General features: G+C 47.0%; 1 protein-coding gene across 1 annotated transcript in view; it reads right to left on the reverse strand.

Moving 5' to 3' along the window:
* Window positions 1-18,950, reverse strand: part of DNAJC11 (DnaJ heat shock protein family (Hsp40) member C11) — a 43,262-nt gene extending 24,312 nt beyond the window's left edge. Inside the window, exons 1-4 of the mRNA XM_077311534.1 lie at window positions 18,793-18,950; window positions 10,322-10,451; window positions 7,484-7,557; window positions 1,479-1,580 (exon numbers count right to left, since the gene is read on the reverse strand). Coding sequence (XP_077167649.1) covers window positions 1,479-1,580; window positions 7,484-7,557; window positions 10,322-10,451; window positions 18,793-18,867 — 381 coding nt within the window. The 5' untranslated portion in view covers window positions 18,868-18,950. The remainder of the gene's footprint in view (window positions 1-1,478; window positions 1,581-7,483; window positions 7,558-10,321; window positions 10,452-18,792) is intronic.
* Between the last annotated feature and the right edge of the window lie 929 nt (window positions 18,951-19,879).

The raw sequence follows: 19,879 nt of genomic DNA on the forward strand, positions 1-19,879 counted from the left end.
ATTTTGCAATTCTAAGTTACTGCCGGAATGTTCCCGAGGCACAGCTGGGGGGCTGCTCTGCTTCAAGAAAGTCTCTGGCCGCATCACTGCTGCAGAACTGGAGGGGGGGGGGCGCTTCCTCAGCGTACTCACCTGAAGGCTCTCTATGGACTTATCCCCCCTTTCATGTTAGCTGTTGTCCTTCAACAGTTCTGCTCATTTTCTCTTGCTACCTCCTGCCCCCTCCCCACCTCCCCACCCCCAGCCTGGAATCGCCAGCAACATGCAAACACATCTGTGGCAAAGTCTCTAACACATCTCCTTGAGCTTAAACCTACAGCCCAACCAAAGCAAGGACTAAACATGTGTGATTATGTTTCCTCGCGTTCATCCCTTGCCTCTTCTGATCTGAACCCTTTACGTGTATGGGTAGCTTAGCCTCTCCCCTTTCCCCTGCTAAATTCGGATTATGAGATCCTCGGGGGCCTTACGTGGTTTGGGAATGTGGAGCACAATGGTTGATGCTTGCAGCCAACTGCTTGTAACCCACCCAAGTTTTTCTCCAAGTGATGCCCTTGGGCACTCTGAACTGCCAAAGCCCCTGTCCACCTAACCCGCTCTTTTTTCTTTAGCTGTTCAGTTCCTGTTGCTGCCTTCTCTCTCCAAATCTTGTCCCCATTCATTGTCTCCCTCCCTTTCCCATTTTCCTTTGTCCAATTCCTCTGGAACTGCCACACCATCTTCTAACAAGCAGCTGCCCTCAAACCCCGCATGTCTCTGCCCGCACCCAGTTCCCCAGGACCTTTCCCTACCAGTTCCATGACCCTCAGCCATCTGAAGGTCTCGAGCTGCCGCTAAAAGTTCCATCCTCTTTCAGTGTCCCCTTTGCTGGAAACCCACCTGCACAATGGCGCTGTGTTCGAATCCTCCCTCCGTAATCACCTGTACAACTCCGGAGGAGATCTACGATCTCCCTCTTCGCTAAACTAACACGAAGCTGTTTTAACGGCAGGGGAAGCATGTTCTTCTCTTGTTCACACACACACACAGACACACACCGCTTCCACCTAAGTGGCTTCGCCAAAGGACCCGCACATTGATGGTGCTATGTCTTGAGAACAACGCTAGCCTTCAACAAGAACCCTGGTGCAGCCCCAAAACATTGGGAGGGAAAAACTTCAACTCGCACATAGTTTTAAGGAAGAGAGGACTGTTAAGGCCTTCTGGCACACCCATGTGGATGAGCCAGATGGGCAGAGGATGGACACATTCAAGCCTGGCAGACTTGCCCCCCCCCAAATGCTTCTAACCCTCTGCAAAAATTTAACTTCACCCTTGCCGTGACCATCTCTATAGAACCACAGAAAGCACAGCTAACTTGAACTAAAAGGGGGGGGGGAGTCATTGCAACGTTTATTTTCACACGCCGTCTGTCGGGAGAAAACACAATCGCTTGAGAGGAAGACCTCAAAGCCAAGTGGGTCCCTCTAGCTTATTACCTTGGGGTTAGTCCGCTGCTGAAGCCTTCTTTCTTCCCTCTCTCGCTGCAAACGCTCGAATTCCTCCCGGATTTCAGCAGGCGTCCTCCTCCTCTCCACCACCTGCGAATTGAGACCGAGGAAGTTCAGCGGCAAAAAGATTTTCGGAATATAAGCTTCCGAGAGTCAAAGAACCCGAGGTCAGACTCGGTCTTAAAAAAAGGCGCACAACGTTTTAGGAATGGCATACATGTACCTGACCTTCGCAGCAAACCAGGCGTCCAGATCAACCATGTTCTGTGTTTGGGGATATTTTTGCACCCCGTTAACTTTTTGTGCTTTTTAGGGCATTCAAAGGACTTTGTGTACAGCCTGTGTGGCATTGCGGTTAAGAATGCCAGCCTCTAATCTGGAAAGACGGGAAAGCTCCTCCGCATGTAGCTAGCTGGGTGGCCTTGGGCTAAAAAGTCCTGATAGAGCTGTTCTCACAGAGCAGTTCTGTCAGAGCTCTCTCAGCGCCACCTACCGTATAGGATGTCTGTTGTGGGGAAAGGAAGGGAAGGCGATTGGAAGCCAGTTTGAGACTTCCTTGGGTAGTAAAAAGCGGGGCATAAAACAACAACTCTTTTCTTCTAGTCATCCACTTCAGGTAGGCCAATGTCATCACGTCCACAGAACAGTGGAGGGACTCAGACAATAGCAGCTTGCCTCAGGCCACCCAGAGGGGTTTGAGGCAGAGGTGAAATCTGAACCCAGGACTTCCTGGCTCAGTGCCTCAGTCCACAGGCAAGAATGAGTCTCCACCCACACTCCAAAGAGTAAATCACAATGGCCTGGTGACCAAGGAAAGAGAACCCCCTCTCCCAGAAATGTCTTCTTAAGTGCAAATATCTTTGACAGGTGCCCAGCAAAGCCCACCAACTCAAAACAGGTAGGCAGCAGAGAATGAAAGGCATCACACACACACACACACACACACACACTTGTGCAATACCAAATCCTAAAGCTACTTGATGGAAACCAGGGGATTAAATCAGCAAGTCCTGGCTAGTCCGGGAAAGGTGAGATTTGTTGTGGAGAATCCAAGCTGCTTAACTTCTGCAACCCAGAATTAATAACTTGAAATGACTTTATCTCTGAAACTTCTTGCGGCAGAAGGAAGAGAAAATGGCTCCGTGGGGTCTCGATCCACTCAACTGCTACTCATCAGATTATAAAGCAAGTTACAAATTCCAAACACATCCGCCGGGGCTAACGGCAAGGTTAAGAACACTCACCTCTAAGCATCCCAATGAAACCAGGAACAGCTTCACCTGTCTTGTGTTCAGGTTGGGACTTTTAGCTGAGATTTCACATGAACCTTTCCTTTGTACCCAGGCGCCCTTCCTCCAAGGAGTGAAGTTTTAACCTCCCAACGGCCCACAGAGTCTACAATTTAGCCAAAGCTCCCCTGGCCAAGCACGGACATCATCTGGGTTTCCCACACCCAAACATTGTTTTAATCAAAAAGGTTTGTCAAGCCGGGGATGGGTGGGTGGGAATTTTCACCACCAAGGGAGGTTTTTATATGGGGGATTTTAAATTGTTTTATGGGATTTCTATGTTAGGTTAATTATTGTTACCCGCCACAAGCCACTGTGTAGGAGTGGCAGGTTATAAACTGAAACATAAATAAAATAAAAACCTGATGCCATGTTCGCTCTCCATTCTGACACTCTGAACTCCAGGCAGCAAGAAAAATAGACACAGGAGAGCATCTTTAAAAAGATAATTTTGTGTAGTTTCAACGTTTGTGGACATTTGTGATAGCGTCTATTGAATTTACTTTGCTCTGGTTCAGCCTCATGTTGGCTGGCAGCTAAAGGTCATCTCACCATTGTGCCCGAATTAGTCTAAACCCCAATGTTCCGATTCCATCCTCTGAAAGATCAAATCTGGCAGCAATATATGGAAATGTGATTCTTTACATTAAGAAAAGATAAGGGCAATTTCCAAAGAAAGCAGCGAAGACACAATGCGGTCAAAATCAGGTATCAGCTCAATCAGAGCAAAAATCTTTACAGAAAGCACAAGGGTGCTGGTTCCCCTGATTGGCCGAATCGCTGCTCTCAGCGCTGTTGGGAAAGCGTAGCGGAAGTAGCGTCCTCTGGTTCTAATGATGCTATTATCCGAAAGATTACGAGCCTTGGCGGCATTGGGAAGAAAGCCCTCCAAATGTCCCTGCTTCCTAGAATGAGAGGGAAAGCAAAGCGAGGCTGGCACAGCAAGTGGCCCACAGTGACATTGGCAGTCACTTGGCCAGCCTAACTCCCCCCTCCTTTTTGCACGACTGCAAACCCCTTAGCTCTGATGGGCTGCAATGAAGTAGAAAGGGGAGAGAGGCAGCAGCCAGCACAGGGGAAGGAAGGCTATTGTAAGCCGCTTTGAGGCTCCTTCTGGTAGAGAAAAGCAGCATCTAAGAACCAACTCTTCTTCTTCTTCAGTAATATCAGGGCTGTCTCAGCCTCACCTCCCTCACAGGGTGTCTGTCGTGGGGAGAGGAAAGGGAAGGCGACTGTAAGCTGCTTTTGAGACTCCTTGGGTTAGATTAAAGCGGCGCGAAAGAACCTTCTTCTTGGCCTGCTCCTCCAAAAGAGCTCCGAACACCACACAAACCGTCGGTACCCACCCAAAGGTTCTTGAGCCCCACAGATGCCAAGACCTCGGCTGAACAAGAAGGGAAGGACGCCCCCACCCCACGTGGCTACGTGCAGCCCCTTCCTCGCGGTTCACCTTTTGCCAGTAGCTATGCCCATTTGAACAGGAAGCGAGCAAAGGGCAAGAGAGTTTAATAGCACTTAAAATACTGGCAGCTGCTTTAGAAGTAATACCCGCTGCCTCCCCAGAGTGAAAGCTATTACTGAAGCGGGACAAGATTGTATATTAAACAATTCATCCAGCAGCTGCAGGAGCACTCCTCGAAGGCTGCCGATGGCGGCTCCATAAAACGAGCTCCGCTGGTTAGATTTGGCTTCACAGTATAAGTAATGGGCTCATTTTATCTACGGTGCATTATCCCGATACATCTCTGAGTTAATACCTGGGGAGGCGCTTTGTATGCCGCGCACTAAAAGGCCGGTTTTTAATCTTTCGGCAAAGGCCTCGCCGTGCGCTTTATCATCGTCGTCATCGGAACTCAGGATACAGCTCGGGCGCGGGGGAACTTGACTGGCCTTCCCTGCCTCTTAAACTACAAATCCAATTTATTAAAAGTCTTGTTTCCGAAGGAGCGTTTATCGGCAGTGAGGCGCTCCTCGTTTTCTTGACTGCAGGATGTCAATTGAGAGCAAGGTGGTGGTGGTATTCCGGTGGCCATTTTGCTCTTCCCTTTGAAAAGGGAGAGCTGACTTCTTGCTCGGTGAGGGGGAGGGAGACTGAGCGCTCATCCCCAAAAAGCTGCGGGGCGGGAGACCATTTCTCTCTCTGACATGACTGACAAGCTGTGGGTACGGCCCAAAGTGCCAACCCGTTTTCCGCCTGGAGCTCGTGGACGATGGGATACCTGTGGCCTACCCCCACCTCGGAGCACGTTTTCCTACACAGATTAAGTAAAACTCCATGCCAGACCACCCTCATAAGCGCTCACAGAAGGCAATGCTGCCTGGAGCAGAAAGAAAGAGAGATTTGTGTTTTAAATAAGTCTGGGAAATTCTTAAACTTTGAGAGCAAATGTCACCAGGCTGCAGCACCACTGGAAGCCTCTCGTGACGGGCAGGAAAATCTTAAACCAGAGCCAGGGTAAGATAGCAGCAAAGAGTATGTGCTCTAGGTCCTTTAGTCAAAATCTCAAGAGGTCTCTCTCAGCCTGAGAAATGCGGGCTGACCTTAGGAGGCTGGTGTAATGGTATCAGGCCCAGAAACTCCGCTCCTCTGTCCTCAAAACAACCTTTTATTTTGACTTTGTCATCTTAGAGGGGTGAGCCCCAATCCTGACAACAACACTGAGCCTTCAGTGAACAAATATGCCAAACGGTCCCAGAGGTACAGCATCTATCGAAGAGTTAACCTGAATGGACCATGGTTTGATTCCAACCTTTAACAAAGGCGAGTTGCTACAATCATAGAATCATAGAGTTGGAAGGGGCCACACAGGCCATCTAGCCCGACCCCCTGCTCAATGCAGGATCAGCCCTAAGCATCCTAAAGCATCCAAGAAAAGTGCGTATCCAACCTTTGCTTGAAGACTGCCAGTGAAGACAATGTTGAAGAAAGATTCTGCAAAGGTCCCTGGTTCAACCCCCGGCATCAGGCATCAGACCAGAGGAAAGACTCTCAAGAATCTCTGCCAATCATAGACAATACTGACCTTCATGAGGTTGTCAAACGGCGGCCCTCCAGATGTCCGTGGGCTACAATCCCCATGAGCCCCTGACAGGGGCTCATGGGGATTGTAGTCCATGGACATCTGGAGGGCCGCCGTTTGACTCCCCCTGCTGTAGAAAGTAGCTTTATAGTCTTCTGCCCACTGAAGGCCATTTAGCCCCCCCCAACCCCCCAAAATATAATCAGGAATAGCATTGGGAGTCTGCCGAAAAGGGGAACTGGCAGAAATTACCACCCCCTCTTCCAAAAACTTAAGTGCCCTTCAGACACCAAGAGTAATATACAATAGCAGCACCTCAAAGCAAAACAACATAAAATCTCCCTACCTCATAAGAGCAACAGTATGTTTTTATAGCAGCAGTTAGAAAAACTCTTTATATAGCAGCAGGAGAGGGGGAGGAAAAAAACCTTAGGAGAAGAGTTTTCATAAACTATACCACTTCGGGCTGCAGGCAGGGGACTGAAGGCTTGACGGCTATGCCAGGTTAAAAACTACAGGCCCATAAAAAAAAAGATTAGCCTATCAGGAGGCTGCTTTTCTACGTGCGGGGAGAGGGTTGCTTCTCTTTTCAAACCTGCAAAGCTGACTCCGATCTCTGCGAGCCTGAAGTGCTACGGTCTAGGAACAGACAACATAAGAAGACTGTGTATCCTGACTCTCAACAGCCTGTGGGAAAGACTAGTAAGGAAGGCCTTGTGAATGAGTACGAAACAGGGGGCAACACTGCTTAAAGGTACCACACTGGGGCAATATGTGATTTGATTGGGGTCTTTACCAAGTGTCAGATGGATTGCAGCCACAGGCCAAGGGCGTTTAAAAGAAGCTTCCCTTCGAAAATTTTCAGGAGGCAACAATCCAGCAGATTGTTTTCTTTCGCTTTGTTTACAAGGATTGTTACGTCTACACAAGGGAAGGACTCTGGCTCCTTTCTAGAGGGCAGCCTTTGCATGTGGAAGGTCCCAGGTTTGCTTAGGCCCTGGAGTGTCCAGGAAGAGAATTCCGGCAGATCTTTCTCTGCCTAAGAGAACCACACAGTCAGATGAAGACCTCAGTCTGAGACCTTGGAAAGCTGCTGCCAGACTATGATGATTCAGTATGAGGCACTTCATATATGCTCATACTAGGGGCCAAGCCCATTGCATTCAGGAATAAAATGGGTGCTACGTTAGAGGGGTGGAGTGGAAGAAATCTGAATACAGCTTCCGCCTCCCCCCAGGACCTGGAAAGGCTGCAGGCAGCTGTTAGGGAACTCACCGGCAGAGGCAGCTTTCATGTGGCAGGGATCTGCAGCCCCCGAGCCTCGGAGCGAAGTGGAAGGAGGAAGGGTGATCAGGGGAGGGGGATGGAAGGCGATTGGCTGGCTGCTGGACAGACAGGCAAGCCGGTTGGAGGAGGAGGCACTCAAGGGCGGGACAGCCGCCCTGAGTGGGTGTTAAGCGCTGAGTGGCACTTAAGCCATGAGACCAGCTCCTCCCCCAAGGCCTTACCAGAAACATTAAGTGGAACAGGTATGATAGCTCACAGGGCAGGATGGAGCTTTCCAAGTCAAGCGCTGCCTTTTTGTCCTAATGATACCCCTGGCACAGGGATTATTGTGAAGTGTAGAATGCAAACAGCACAAGCTCGGGGGCAAGGGGTGAGGCTCCTGACGCATGTTGCTTACCTCCCATCCTTCCATTTCGAGGCCTCTCTTCCCATAAATGTCATAGATGGCTCTCGTCTGTGGGTCACTAAGCACTGGAAATTAAAACCAAGACAACAGTCAGAGAGGGCAGCATTTAAGGGAGAGGTCCAGCGGAAGCGCACCATGCTTTGCATCAAACCAGATCAACGATGACCCGCAGCCAGCCCTGGCTCAGAGCCAAGCACGTGCCAGCTTGAAAACCCTCGTCATGCTCATCCATTCACCTCCCTGAGTGCCTACATTTCAGTGCATGAAAGCGGCTGGGCGGCGAACTCCGAGAAAGCTCCTAGAGCCGATTTCTCCAAAGGCAGCTTTTGTCAACAGGTGAAGAGTTCCCCTTCCCCAATCGTCACCACTTTCAAGGTCTCCCTCTCGGCTTTCTCCCTCCCCTTCAAAGCTCGTTCCCATGCATCCCAAGGCCTAATTAAGAACGCTGTAAATGATTCCACCCACGTTCGGGCCTAATGGGAGGAAAGAAATGCTGACCACTCAGAAAACACCAGAGCCAAATTTCTTTAGCTAATCTCTGGGATTTAATAAGAAATCATTTATTCACCATTTCACTTTAGCTTCCCCTCTGGGCCAAACCGCTGGGCGACAAGCGAGCTGCGGCTGCAGTTTTTGCTACAGGGGGGGAAAAAAAATCTGGCGGGTTCCTAATTCACTTACGTTTTCATTTGCAGCTCCCCAAATCTCCCAAAACCCCTGCAAACAAACTATCAATAATTCACACGCATGCAAGATTCATTCAACCAACCCAGATAACAGAATGTAATCAGGAAGGCAACCGTTTCAATCAAACCCTCAGTGGAAATGCACTCCAGTCCCGCCAGCCTAGGACTGCAGAACTAAGAATCTGGTGAGATCATATTATTTCAGTGACGCAGATTCATCACCCGGCATACTCTGAGTTTCCCAGTGGCCATTAATGCCTAACTTTTCGGCAACCCCCCACCCCCCTGTTAAGCCGAGATACAAGACAAGCTTTTATAGGAGATTGGGAAAGTCTTTATTTTGGAGAAGAGCATCTTCCTTGATACTTAGTTAGTCTAATTATAAGGGAATGGCATGCCGAGCTTAGCAAACAGCATCTCAAATGAATTATAACCCATGCTTTCTCCGGTGGAAGAAATTCTCATCTCGGCTATAATCCTTCACAGAAAGCAAAACCGGCTTGATGGGAAACACTTACAGTTACGACTGCTTCAAGATGACAATTTCAGCTCTGACACAGTTGGATTTTTTTTAAAATTTCCTTTACAGATCATGAACTTCTGTCTACTCGGTACTGAACAAAGACGGTTTCCCTGTTCTCCGACGATACCTCATCACTGCGTCCCATGCCAGAAAAGCTCACCTGGTAGCCTGGCAGTCACAATAAGGCCTCAGATTAAGGAGGAAGGATGCTACTGTGCCTACAGTGGGTCTTGATTTTTAGCCAAGTCCGTGGCAGATCCCTTGTGCCAACTCGACCTTTCTATGCTTGATTTTTTGTCGAGGGTCAAACTGAATCGGCAGCAAACTGGATTCAGCTAGGGACGGGCTCTGTGGCTAAATGTGTGCAAAAGATATGGAGGTCTTTGCAGAGTGTTCTTGGCTAAATGACTGTCAAGTGTGACCCGACTGTGCAATCCTGCCAATATACATGCTGCTGTTATCTAACAGGTGCCAAGAATTGGAGGCGTACGACAATAATAACCCATATGGCGAGTGGACAGTGCCGGACTTTGACTTTATGACAACTTTGTATGGGTAATGTCACCATCATCAACGGAGTCCAAGGCATGTCTTTGGCCTCTGGTGGACCTATCCGTCTGGCTTTGGGAACTGCTCCAGCACTCCAAAAGCGGGCTTGGGAATAGAAACCTATATTTATGGCAGGGTATATGAAGAATTCTGGGCTAACTGGAATAGATTAAATTCCTGGGGCCTTGTAGGATGAAGCGCCTGTGGACTGGCAAAATAGCCAGAGTTTCCTCAATCTATTTCCTCCATTCCTGTGATTCACTCAAATGCTTCCCCTCCCCCAGAAATATTCCTTAATGGCCCAAAAGAAAACGACCACTGGGTACTCACCAAAAAGAGTCCTTCTCCTCTGAGGACAGGAGGACATTGTGATTGGGTGATTTCTACCACCCTGAGAGAGTGGTGGGAATCACTCAATCAAGATGTCCTCCTGACTCAAGAGGCAGAAAGGGATTCACTGCTAGCTTCCTTTCATATAAGCGAACAAAACCTACCTCCCCCCAAAGCAACACCCATGGGTGCATTGTGGTACGTAGAGGTTTGCTGGTATTATTTTTGAAGCCTCAATGATGCTGGATAGGGAGACTGCTCCTGCCCCACCTGTACCTAAGTCCGCAGCAGCTCTCTTTGAGCAGAGCACGGCCAATGAAAGCTAAAGCCAAAGCCAGAGAGGGAAGGCATCAAGTACTGCTTATGGATGGGGCAGGTCTCTTCCTGCACATCTGATCGTCCATGACAGGCCGCCTAATAACAAGAAGGATGCCCTTGCCGTCTTACAAGATGGTCAAGTTCCAGGCTCCTCCGGATTGTATTCAAAACATAAGACTGTTCAAGTCAGACACTATTTAGTTGTGTGTCTGGTTTCCCCAAACACATATGTTTTCAACTTGTTTGGCAAATACTGATAGGTCAAGTATTGATTCTCTGCAATGAGAAGTGAAAAAAAAAAATCAACCGTCACCTCTAAGGGCGGGAGAGGTTCACTCTCTGGACTCTAAGAACGTGCCAGCCAGAAAATCCAATATCGGCGGCTGGACAGACAGTGCCTGCAAGTCCAAGGCATGCACTGACCTTCATAAGCCTGATGAAGAAGGTTAAAGAGCTGCTCGGCCTGTCTTTTCAGCTCCGGGTCTCTGTGCTTGTCTGGATGGTACAACATGCACAGCCGGCGATAGGCGGCTTTCAGCTCTTCCTGAGAGGCCTGGGAGAAGAAAAGAAATCCAATTATAGCACAATCAATGCAGTTAAGTCGCTATCATCTTCAGAATCTGCCCTGAAACAGGAACCCATCAGACACACTCCAGCGCATTTCGTGCTACTAAACGGGGAGCATAATGAAACGGTGTTTTAGTTGGGCTCCCCCCCCCCCAGCACAGTGTAATAAAACCATCAGTTATGCATGCCAGTAATATTATTAAGCTTTTGCACAGAACATTTTAGCATTCAAAGCCATTCGCGTTCATTGTCTCTGTAGCGGTTTTAAGAGCCCCACAAGTAGAGCCAGAACAATGACGCCCCCCAAACTGTGGGCGGGGCAGTGGAGAAAAGAGCGGCTCGACTAAAGCGATCTCATGTTCATGATCTCTTACCAGCAGTAAGCAAGAATTACCAGCTATGGAAGCTTCATGGGAGCAGGGGTGGGTAGGGTTGAAGGCTGCAGAAATCAATTTGCTGTTGGAACTGTGTTTAGACAAGGCAGAAGCATTTGCAGGCTTCAGAGCAAGGCTGACCCAGCGGAGTCTGACTGGAACCAGAACTCCCCCCCCCACCGATCACACTCTGCCAGCCTGGTAATACAGCACTTGTCATTTCACTGACTACATGTCAGGATCTCTCAGCTCAACCTCGGCAGAGCGGAGGAACAGCAGTCCTTCTTCATGCTGGTTGCTTGGCTCATCAACAATGCAGCACTTTTAAAAAATTCTTTTCTATCTTGCAGCATCTGGAGGAACCAGGGAGCAAGCAGGCACAGGGCGGGATCTGAAGAACCTCTCCATGAACTCCAAGCACCCATGGGGGGGGGCTTTGATCTTGTGCATCACGGCACCCCACAACAACTTTGTTACGAAAAACCAAGCCACCTTTCAAAAACGTTCTGAAATACGGGCAGAGTGTGTGTGTGTGTGTGTCTGAGAAAACGCCATTAAGAAAACACCAACATTCTAGAGCTGCTTTTCTCAACTTTTGAGAAACTCCTGAGACAGTTTTCAGGCTTCGAAAAACCCCAGAGTGGCGCGATCGTGCAGAACATGGTTAGGAAGCATAGCTGTGTACACGACCACCTGGGGCCCCTCCCCTTCCTCTACTGGCCCATCTTTGGCCATTTGGGGAGGGGGGGCAGGTCAACATGACCATATATGCTCATATCACCCAATAAAAGCTTAGCAATTTTTAAAAAATGTTTAAAATTAATTCACTCCCACCCATTTGGGAAACCTTTCCAGGGCTGTCGAGATACCCCAGGGTTTCATGAAACCTTGGTTGAGAAAGCCTGTCCTAGATTATAAACCCAAGTCTTTGGGGCCTGGACAAAATGCTGACAAGACAAAGCCAGGAGGAGAGGAACGCACAGGCCACTCTTAATTAGCAAGAACAAGTCCCAAAACAAGCCTGACTCAAAACGAGAAGTCTTTATAGCAGGTATAGCCTGCTTGGGTGGCCCCCTGCTTCCTCCTTTGGCAGGGTTGCAGCCTAGAATTGCTCAGGACAAGAGTTTGAGGCTCAGTCAGGGTTCAAGTCTCAACAGGCAGCCACTGAGGACCCCTCTCTCCACGCTCCGACTTCCCTGTCATAGGATGAAGGTCTTGGCAGGTCTCAGAACAGGGGCAGAAGTAAACCACAAGTCTAAATGATGAAAACAAAACAGAACAGGTCCAGATTGGGACAATGAACCAGAAGACAAGCTAAACAAAGGAAGGTCAACTGAGTGTGTTTAGCCTGGAGAAGACTTTGGGCGGGAGAGACAAGATTCACATTCTTCAGATACCGGAAAGGGTGTTCCATGGAATAGGGCAAAACTAATTTCCCTGGTATTCCAGAGAACAGGACTAGATCTATCAGACTTGAGTTACAGGAAGGCTGGTTTTGGTTGAACATTAGAAACTTCTTAAGGGTGAAACAAGAGATGAGAAGACCTGAAAAATCTTAAGCAAAAAAAAAAAAAATTGCATACTCTCATTTTTTTTAAACATTCAATTTTTAAAAAGTGAGTTTTTCCAGTGCTCCCATGATCGTTTTTTTTTCTTCTGGGAGGAGTAAGAGGCTTTTAAACATGATTTCACTCCCTCAAAATATTTAGCATGAATTTTTAATGTCAAATATTTTATAGCTTTAGATTACGAGCATTTGTATTCTACAGACACTGCAGATAGACAAGATATTTTCAATGACCTGATAAATTATATGTGAATAAGTTTTTGCAACAATAGATTACAATATGTTTGAGGAGATACATTATTAAAGGGTTCAGCATCTTCAAAGTTTAAAAGTTCCATCTGGGTAGCCAAATACGCTGCTAAATCCTATTGTTGAATATGCAAGATCGTTTCTGGCCAGATAATACCCCTCCATTTGTTTACTACCGAATTCATTTTGGTTGTTGAAGCAGTAAAATAGATTTAGATTAGATTGAAAAGTACTGCGTATATTTCCATTTCGCCTCAATTTTCAGTTTCTCATTGTAATCGGGGAAAGCCAGGGACTACAATAAAAAAGGCACCGCAGAGAGAGAGAGAGAGATGATCTTGCAAAAGGATGAGCAAAATTTCAAATAAAGGAACTCCAAGAATTTACTTTATAGGCTTAGATCCCTGGTGGGAGGGAAGAGTCTTAACTCCTTTTCATCAATCCATAGGCTTGTCCAGCTATTTGCCACAGGAACAAAGGGTCAAAGTGATTCACATGTAATGCTAATCCTCTCTCAAGAATAGAGTTTATGGGGGGGGGGGACAAAACAAAACAAGGCAAGCTGTTGACATCTAAAAAGTGACACTGAAGGAGAACTTGAACCGTTTCTGTCTGCAGCCTAAATCTTTCTTCTACTTCTTATTTAGTACCTCCTTCAGTGACGAAGGAATCAGGTACTCCTGCCCAGCTTCCAGCAAAGGAGTAATCTCTTTTTATAAAAAAAAAAAAAACACTTTCTGCTATTTCTTTCCACTTGCTTGGTTATTAGAATTAAAGTAGATGAGAAGGGAGTGAAATTTCCAGCTGGCAATGACCTTCTTTAATCAAATTAATGATAAATGGCTTAATGTGCTATTGATTAAGTAATAGAAATGAGCAGTTCCATTTTTCACAAATATCATGTTCAATAAAACGTTAGATTGGGCCTTTCATCATCAGCGAATCACTAAGGTCATTGGTTCAATATTTCATGAGTGATAACTTCTCTCCAGCCACCGCAGAAAATACTGACAACATTTCAAATTGTAATGAGATACATAAGTCACTAATAATGATATTTTAAGTTATATTCTTATTACTCAAACTCGAGGCAAAATTAAGAGGCGCGCCATTGTGCCGTTCGGGGGATTAAGCACATGCACTTCGTATCTCAATCATCCAGTTACATCAGTGCGGGATGTAAATCTATTACAGATTAAATGGTCACATCCTAGCAAATTGTCAGGGACCGGGTGTTAAGCGCCGTCCTCTTCCTCTCCCGCAAGCCCATAAAGTTTAGTGACCTATTATTTTCAAATTAGCCAGTGCACTTCAGAACCGGCTTTGCCCTACAGAATCTCAGACAGGGGAAGCAAAGACAAAGGCAACTTGGCATAGGGATGGCACAGAATTCTTCAAGTTTTAAGCCCAGAAACAAAATCAATTATGGGGCAGAATCCTTTTGTGCGCCTTGCTGTACTGATTCCTCGACTGCTGAGAGATCTGACAGCTCTGAGTAGAACAGAGGGACCCTACAAACAAGATGCTGTAGCTACAAGTCAGTTCCTTTGCTCTACCACCTTACTTAGCATACACAACAAGCAAAATTATACGGGCTGGGAGGGGGGAGCTCTGCAGATAGGAACTGTCTTGTGTCAATAGATCCCACTAAGTAATATACGGGAAAAAAAAACAAAATGGCTGGCATTTGGGGCATAATTAAGATGGGGTACAAGGCAAATTTGGCTCTCGCTGAATGGTATTCCCAGGGGTGGCCATTCTGTAGTCAGAAATAACAATGCTGTAGAGCAAAATCTGGTTAGCCTCTACCTAAAAGGTCAGGGTCTCCCTCCAAGCAGCTTCACTCTCCCTAATAATACACATTTTTGCTAGTTTATATGTCTGCACAGTTCTAGTGGGCAGACCTCTTAATGGAACAATGGCCGACCTTCAGCTTTGTGCCTACAAGGTACTAATAAAAGATGCCTCCTCTCAGGCTCAAGGCGATGAGACGGCTTTATGCTGAATCACAATACAATCCTAAACTGAATAACACCCTTTTAAGCCCCTTGCTTTCAATGGATTTAGGAGGCTGAAACACTGCTTTATGATTGCACCATCAGCCCAATAGTAGCAATGACTCTATAAGGGAGAGATGTAAAATACCTGGATATTCTAAAGCCTTGGGGGTGGGGACGGGGACCCCCTTCCCCACCCAGGAGGGGAAGATATTCCAGAAAAATATAGAAATCTGGTGAAAACAGAGATATAGAATACTCACTGTGTTATTAGAGCACAAACAGTCTCATATACTTTATTTACTTCATTCCTACTCCAACTTTCTCCCCAATAGGGACCTGAAGCATCTTACAACAACCTTGAGAGGTAGATTAGGCGGAGAGAAAGTGACTGGCCTCAGGACACCCAGTGAGCTTTCATGGCAGAGTGGGGGGTTCAAACTTGGATTTCTTGGATCCTAGATTGACTTACCAGCACATTTGGATATTAGGTTAAATTTTATCGTATTGAAAACACCGAATAATTATCAAAGACTGATGAACAGGGCCACAAAACTGCTACAACGCTTAGCAACAACAAAATAAATCACCTGGGGTTGAGGGGGATGCTTTCAAAGTATTTCAGAGACGGGAGAAGCAATTATCACCCGAAATCCCATCCCTGAAGTCAGCACTCCCGACTAGAATTGCTCAGAAGCTGTGCATTGGCTCCATCTTGATTTATGAGCTACCCAATTAAATGATCTGTCATAACGTTCTTCTATTTTGAAAGGACACTGACAGGTCCCATTTCTCAATTCACCTATATTTTAAGTTTTCATCACGGATGGCAAATCTTCTGGGAATCATGGAAGCGACCCTCTTTCACGGCGTCTCCCATAACGCTGCCCCCCCCAATTTAATAAACGCTGTTCCTGTGTTCTGAACGGAAGCAAAATTAATAGCTATAAAGAGTATCACCTTGACAAAGCATCTTGCCGACCCATCCTCACTGGAACTACTACAGCACCCTGGGAACTGTCATCTTTTCTCATAAAACTATAGCAGAGCATGTCACGGCAAAGCACATCCGTCCCTTAACAGCAATCGTTTTCATCATTTGTCCAATCTGAAGCTGCCTACGTTTTATAACAGCAACGTCCGGTCATGTTGTCGCTGACAGCTCAATTGAATTAGTGACTATATGGCGCCATTTGTTTTCATCCTTTTATTCTCAACAACAGACAAACGGGGCAATCTATGCAAAAGAATAAATGGGCGCAAATCAGGACATTAAAATACACTATGTTTATAAACCAAAAGAGGAGATGTTGACCTTCCAGGGCATACAGTTACTGATCGAAAAGTTGTCTCCTCCAAAATAACTCCACAAAGGATCAAACAGTACAAAGGTGCTCAACCAGAATTCATTTATTAATTCAAGACAATGTAGCCTCAAGAGCTTAAAAGGGACCCTGAAGTCCTATAGGGACTAATATCTTATAGATATTAATGTTCCACTATCTCATTCCATCCTGTATCCCATCAGATGCTTATTGTACTTTACTACTGTTGGGTGTGAACACCTCGCACCCATTCTGGATGAGCTGGTTTCTCTCTTAATTGGATCTCATTTTACACCGGCTTTCTTTAAGTTTATAACATCCCCCACATGCCTTTTATTTATTCTCTCTACTAACAGAATGTGTACATTGCCGTTCTGACCGGAAGCGGCTAACAGTAAAAACAAAGCAAAATAAATACATATCACAATGACGGGCATTTAACCAGGTCTGTACAATTCTATGCACCTGAGGAAGTGAGCTCTGACTTACAGAAAGTCATGCTGAATAAGTCTCTAATATGCTACTGGATTCAAGTTGGATTGTGCAGCCTCTGTTCAAGCCCCACCTCAGCCGAGGATTCAACACATCTCTGGCTGCCTCTTGATCTCAGTTTTCGATCAACAAGATTAGATTAATTATGACCAATTATGACAAATGAAAAAAATTGGAAAGTTTTACATTCCAGGGAGTATTACTAACAAATGAACTGAGTGCATGTCAATATCAAGGTATGGTGAGTTTACAATTCAAATAGAAATTTACTAAGGTTTCAGTATATGTTTCGTTAATTGCAGCATAAAATAGAAACTTGGTCAGTAGCTCAGATTACAACAGCTGTATCAGTTAAAAGCCTTGGGGAAACAAACCAAATGAAGAACCTATGGACTGCTGCCAGAAATGTAGAAAGATGCTTGAGTTACGGAATGCATTTGCATGAAAGTAAGTCTGTGTCATTGTATTAAGCAGATAGGCTAGCGTTTATTATTTTCTGAGTTAGTACTTGATTTTTGAGAATTGTGTTGCCTACTAATATATATTGATAAACTGGTATTTCTAAATTTCTTCTAATAAACTTTACATACATTTTTACAGGAGTCTTATTTGCATACACTTGCTCTGATTCATTTTCAACCAGTTCTTGAATGCTTCCAAGCATTGGTTAACTGTTTCCACTGCCTTTCTAGGATTAGCTGAAAATAAAAACTGAATTGTGTCTCATCTCTATACCAGTGGCCCTTTGCCCTGAATCCATGACCCATCCCAGATGTGATGGCACCTAAAGGTACCTTGTAGGCCAAAGGTTCAACAGAAATCCTCCAGCAACAACTTCTGGATTCTGCCATCCAAAAAGTTTAAAGCCAACAGAAGACAGGCCTTCTGATGCAAGGTGATCCAGAAGGGTACAGTAAGAAATGGTACTGAACACCACAGGGGCATAGATACTCTCATAAATTACCAATCAGGATGACCCAGGCAGTTTCTTTAAGAATCCAGATGGAATGGGATCTGGATAAACAGCTTAATCCAAGAAAAACTTGGAGTGAGCTTTGCTTTGTACTAAGTAATAGTAACTGAAGTTGGTTCAAAATGCTCTCCTGTTGAACATCAAGGACACAAATCATTTGACTGAAGAAATATGCACCATAAAATGAGAAAAACTGCTGAAAGTCATCTTTCTCCTAGAGGAGGAAACTTCACAAACCACTGCTAGACCAAAAATCCTTAAAGTGTTTCTCACTGGTGTCAGTTTGCCTCATTCTCACACTTTAGCAGGACAATCAATATAGATATGAAAAGTTTTATCTGTTTAGAACATTCTCCGTAATCTTTATTGTTGTATTTACTTCTTTTCAGTGTTTTCCATTCTTGGAAGGGGGAATGTCAGAACTAGGCACAGGTGGTGAGCTTCTCCAGAAGCAACAAAAAGGCACTTCAAAAAGGAGGTGGACAAAATTGAAAGGATTCAGAGGAGAGTGACGAGAGTAATCTGGGGCCTGGGGACCAAGCCCTATGAGGAAAGGCTGAGGGACTTGGGAATGTTCAGCCTGGAGAAGAGGAGGTCAAGAGGGGCCATGATAGCTCTCTTGAAGGATTTGAAAGATTCTCACATGGAGGAGGGCAGGGAAAGGTTCCTGTTGGCAGCAGAGGATAAGACCCACAGTAATGGCTTCAAACTACATGGAGAATGAAGGAGGTTGTGAGCTCCCCCTCACTGGCCATCTTCAAGCATCGGTTGGACAAGACTTCTCCTGGATGCTTGAGGCTGATCCCGCGTTGAGCAGGGGGTGGTCTAGATGGCCTGGATGGCCACTTCCCACTTTATATTTCTATAAGTCTAGTTCAGCAGGGGAATGGGCTGCTTAAAGAGGTGGTGGGCTCCCCCTCACTGGCCATCTCCAAGCACCAGCTGGACAGTGACTTCTCCTGGATGCTTGTAGCTAATCCCACATTGAGCAGGCGGTGGGACTAGATGGCCTGCAGGGCCCCTTCCCAGTCTAAGATTCTAGACAGCCCCCGCCCAGATATGCTCCTCAAGGGCGGCCATTCATCGCTGAGCAAGCCGAGCAAGGCGGGTGGGTGGGGGGATCACACCCAAAGAGGCGCCCCATCCACTAAGGCAGTGCTTCGCAGTGCCCGAGGCTGCTGCTCCCCTTGTCCTGCACGGCGACCTGATGACAGCATCGTCCCACGCGGCTCAATGAAGCACCCCCGCGACCCTTCCGCCCCCCTTCCGCCCGCCGCGCCCAAGCCCGGCCCGCCAACGCAACCCTTCCGCGGAGAGTCCTCGCAAAGGCCGCTGCCTCCCGAGCCTCACCTCCCGCCGCACATTCAGCAGCGAGTAATAGTCCTCGTTGTCCAGCACCTCATCCCCGGAGGAGGCCGCCGCCATCTTGCCGACCTCTCACCCTTCGGGGCGCACGCGCAGAAAGCGCCGCGGCTCAGCGGCCGCCGTCGACGATCTAGGAAAGACAGGCGAACGCGAGAGGCCGCCTGTCATCGCGCCCCCTGTAGGAAGGCCTCGCAGCAGGCAGCTAGGAAGCTCGCGCAGGCGCAAAGCGAGACGTTCGCCCTTCAGCGCGGGGTGGAGGCTCGGGGGACGCGCTCGCGGATTGAGCGGAGCGGTCGAAGAGAGGATGCCGCGGGTTGTACTGCGCAGGCGCGCGCTGAAGGACAGGCGCTCGGGTGCTTTTCTTGGCATCGAGCTTTTTGCTAAAAGGAACGAGTGGAAGTTAAGCAATGCAGAAAGGGGGCGTGGATGTGCAGCCAGGCACAGCTGAGCGATGCCAAAATACTGGGCAGATTCAACTGTTGGTCTGGAGGAGCACAGCACAAATAGAGTCCAATAGCCCCTTGACGACCAACAAAGATTTATTCAAAATAAATATAAAACCACCCCCCCATGCTAACTACTCAAGGGGATGGAAGGAAGGAGATCTGAATAGTTGAGTGTAAAATAGTACCAGATGTTAGTAGCACTACGCCATAAAGGTAAAGGTCAAGGTATCCCCTGTGCCAGCACCGGGTCTGACGCTTGGGGTGACGCCCTCTAGCGTTTTCATGACAGACTCAATACCGGGTGGTTTGCCGGTGCCTTCCCCAGTCATTACCGTTTACCCCCCAGCAAGCTGGGTACTCATTTTACCGACCTCAGAAGGATTGAAGGCTGAGTCAACCTTGAGCTGGCTGCTGGGATTGAACTCCCAGCCTCATGGGCAGACAGCTTCAGACAGCATTTCTTCTGCCTTACCACCCTGCGCCACAAGAGGCTCACTATGCCGTAAAACGGAATAAATATCATGACCTAAAATCACCGTTTTGTGTGTCCCAGAGTTTAGTACACGTTGTAAAAGGCAGTTAAAAGCTTTTTGAACATACCTACCCTGCAAAAGTATTGATTGTAT

The sequence above is a fragment of the Paroedura picta genome, chromosome 15 (assembly GCF_049243985.1).
Source record: "Paroedura picta isolate Pp20150507F chromosome 15, Ppicta_v3.0, whole genome shotgun sequence".
Taxonomy (NCBI): domain Eukaryota; kingdom Metazoa; phylum Chordata; class Lepidosauria; order Squamata; family Gekkonidae; genus Paroedura; species Paroedura picta.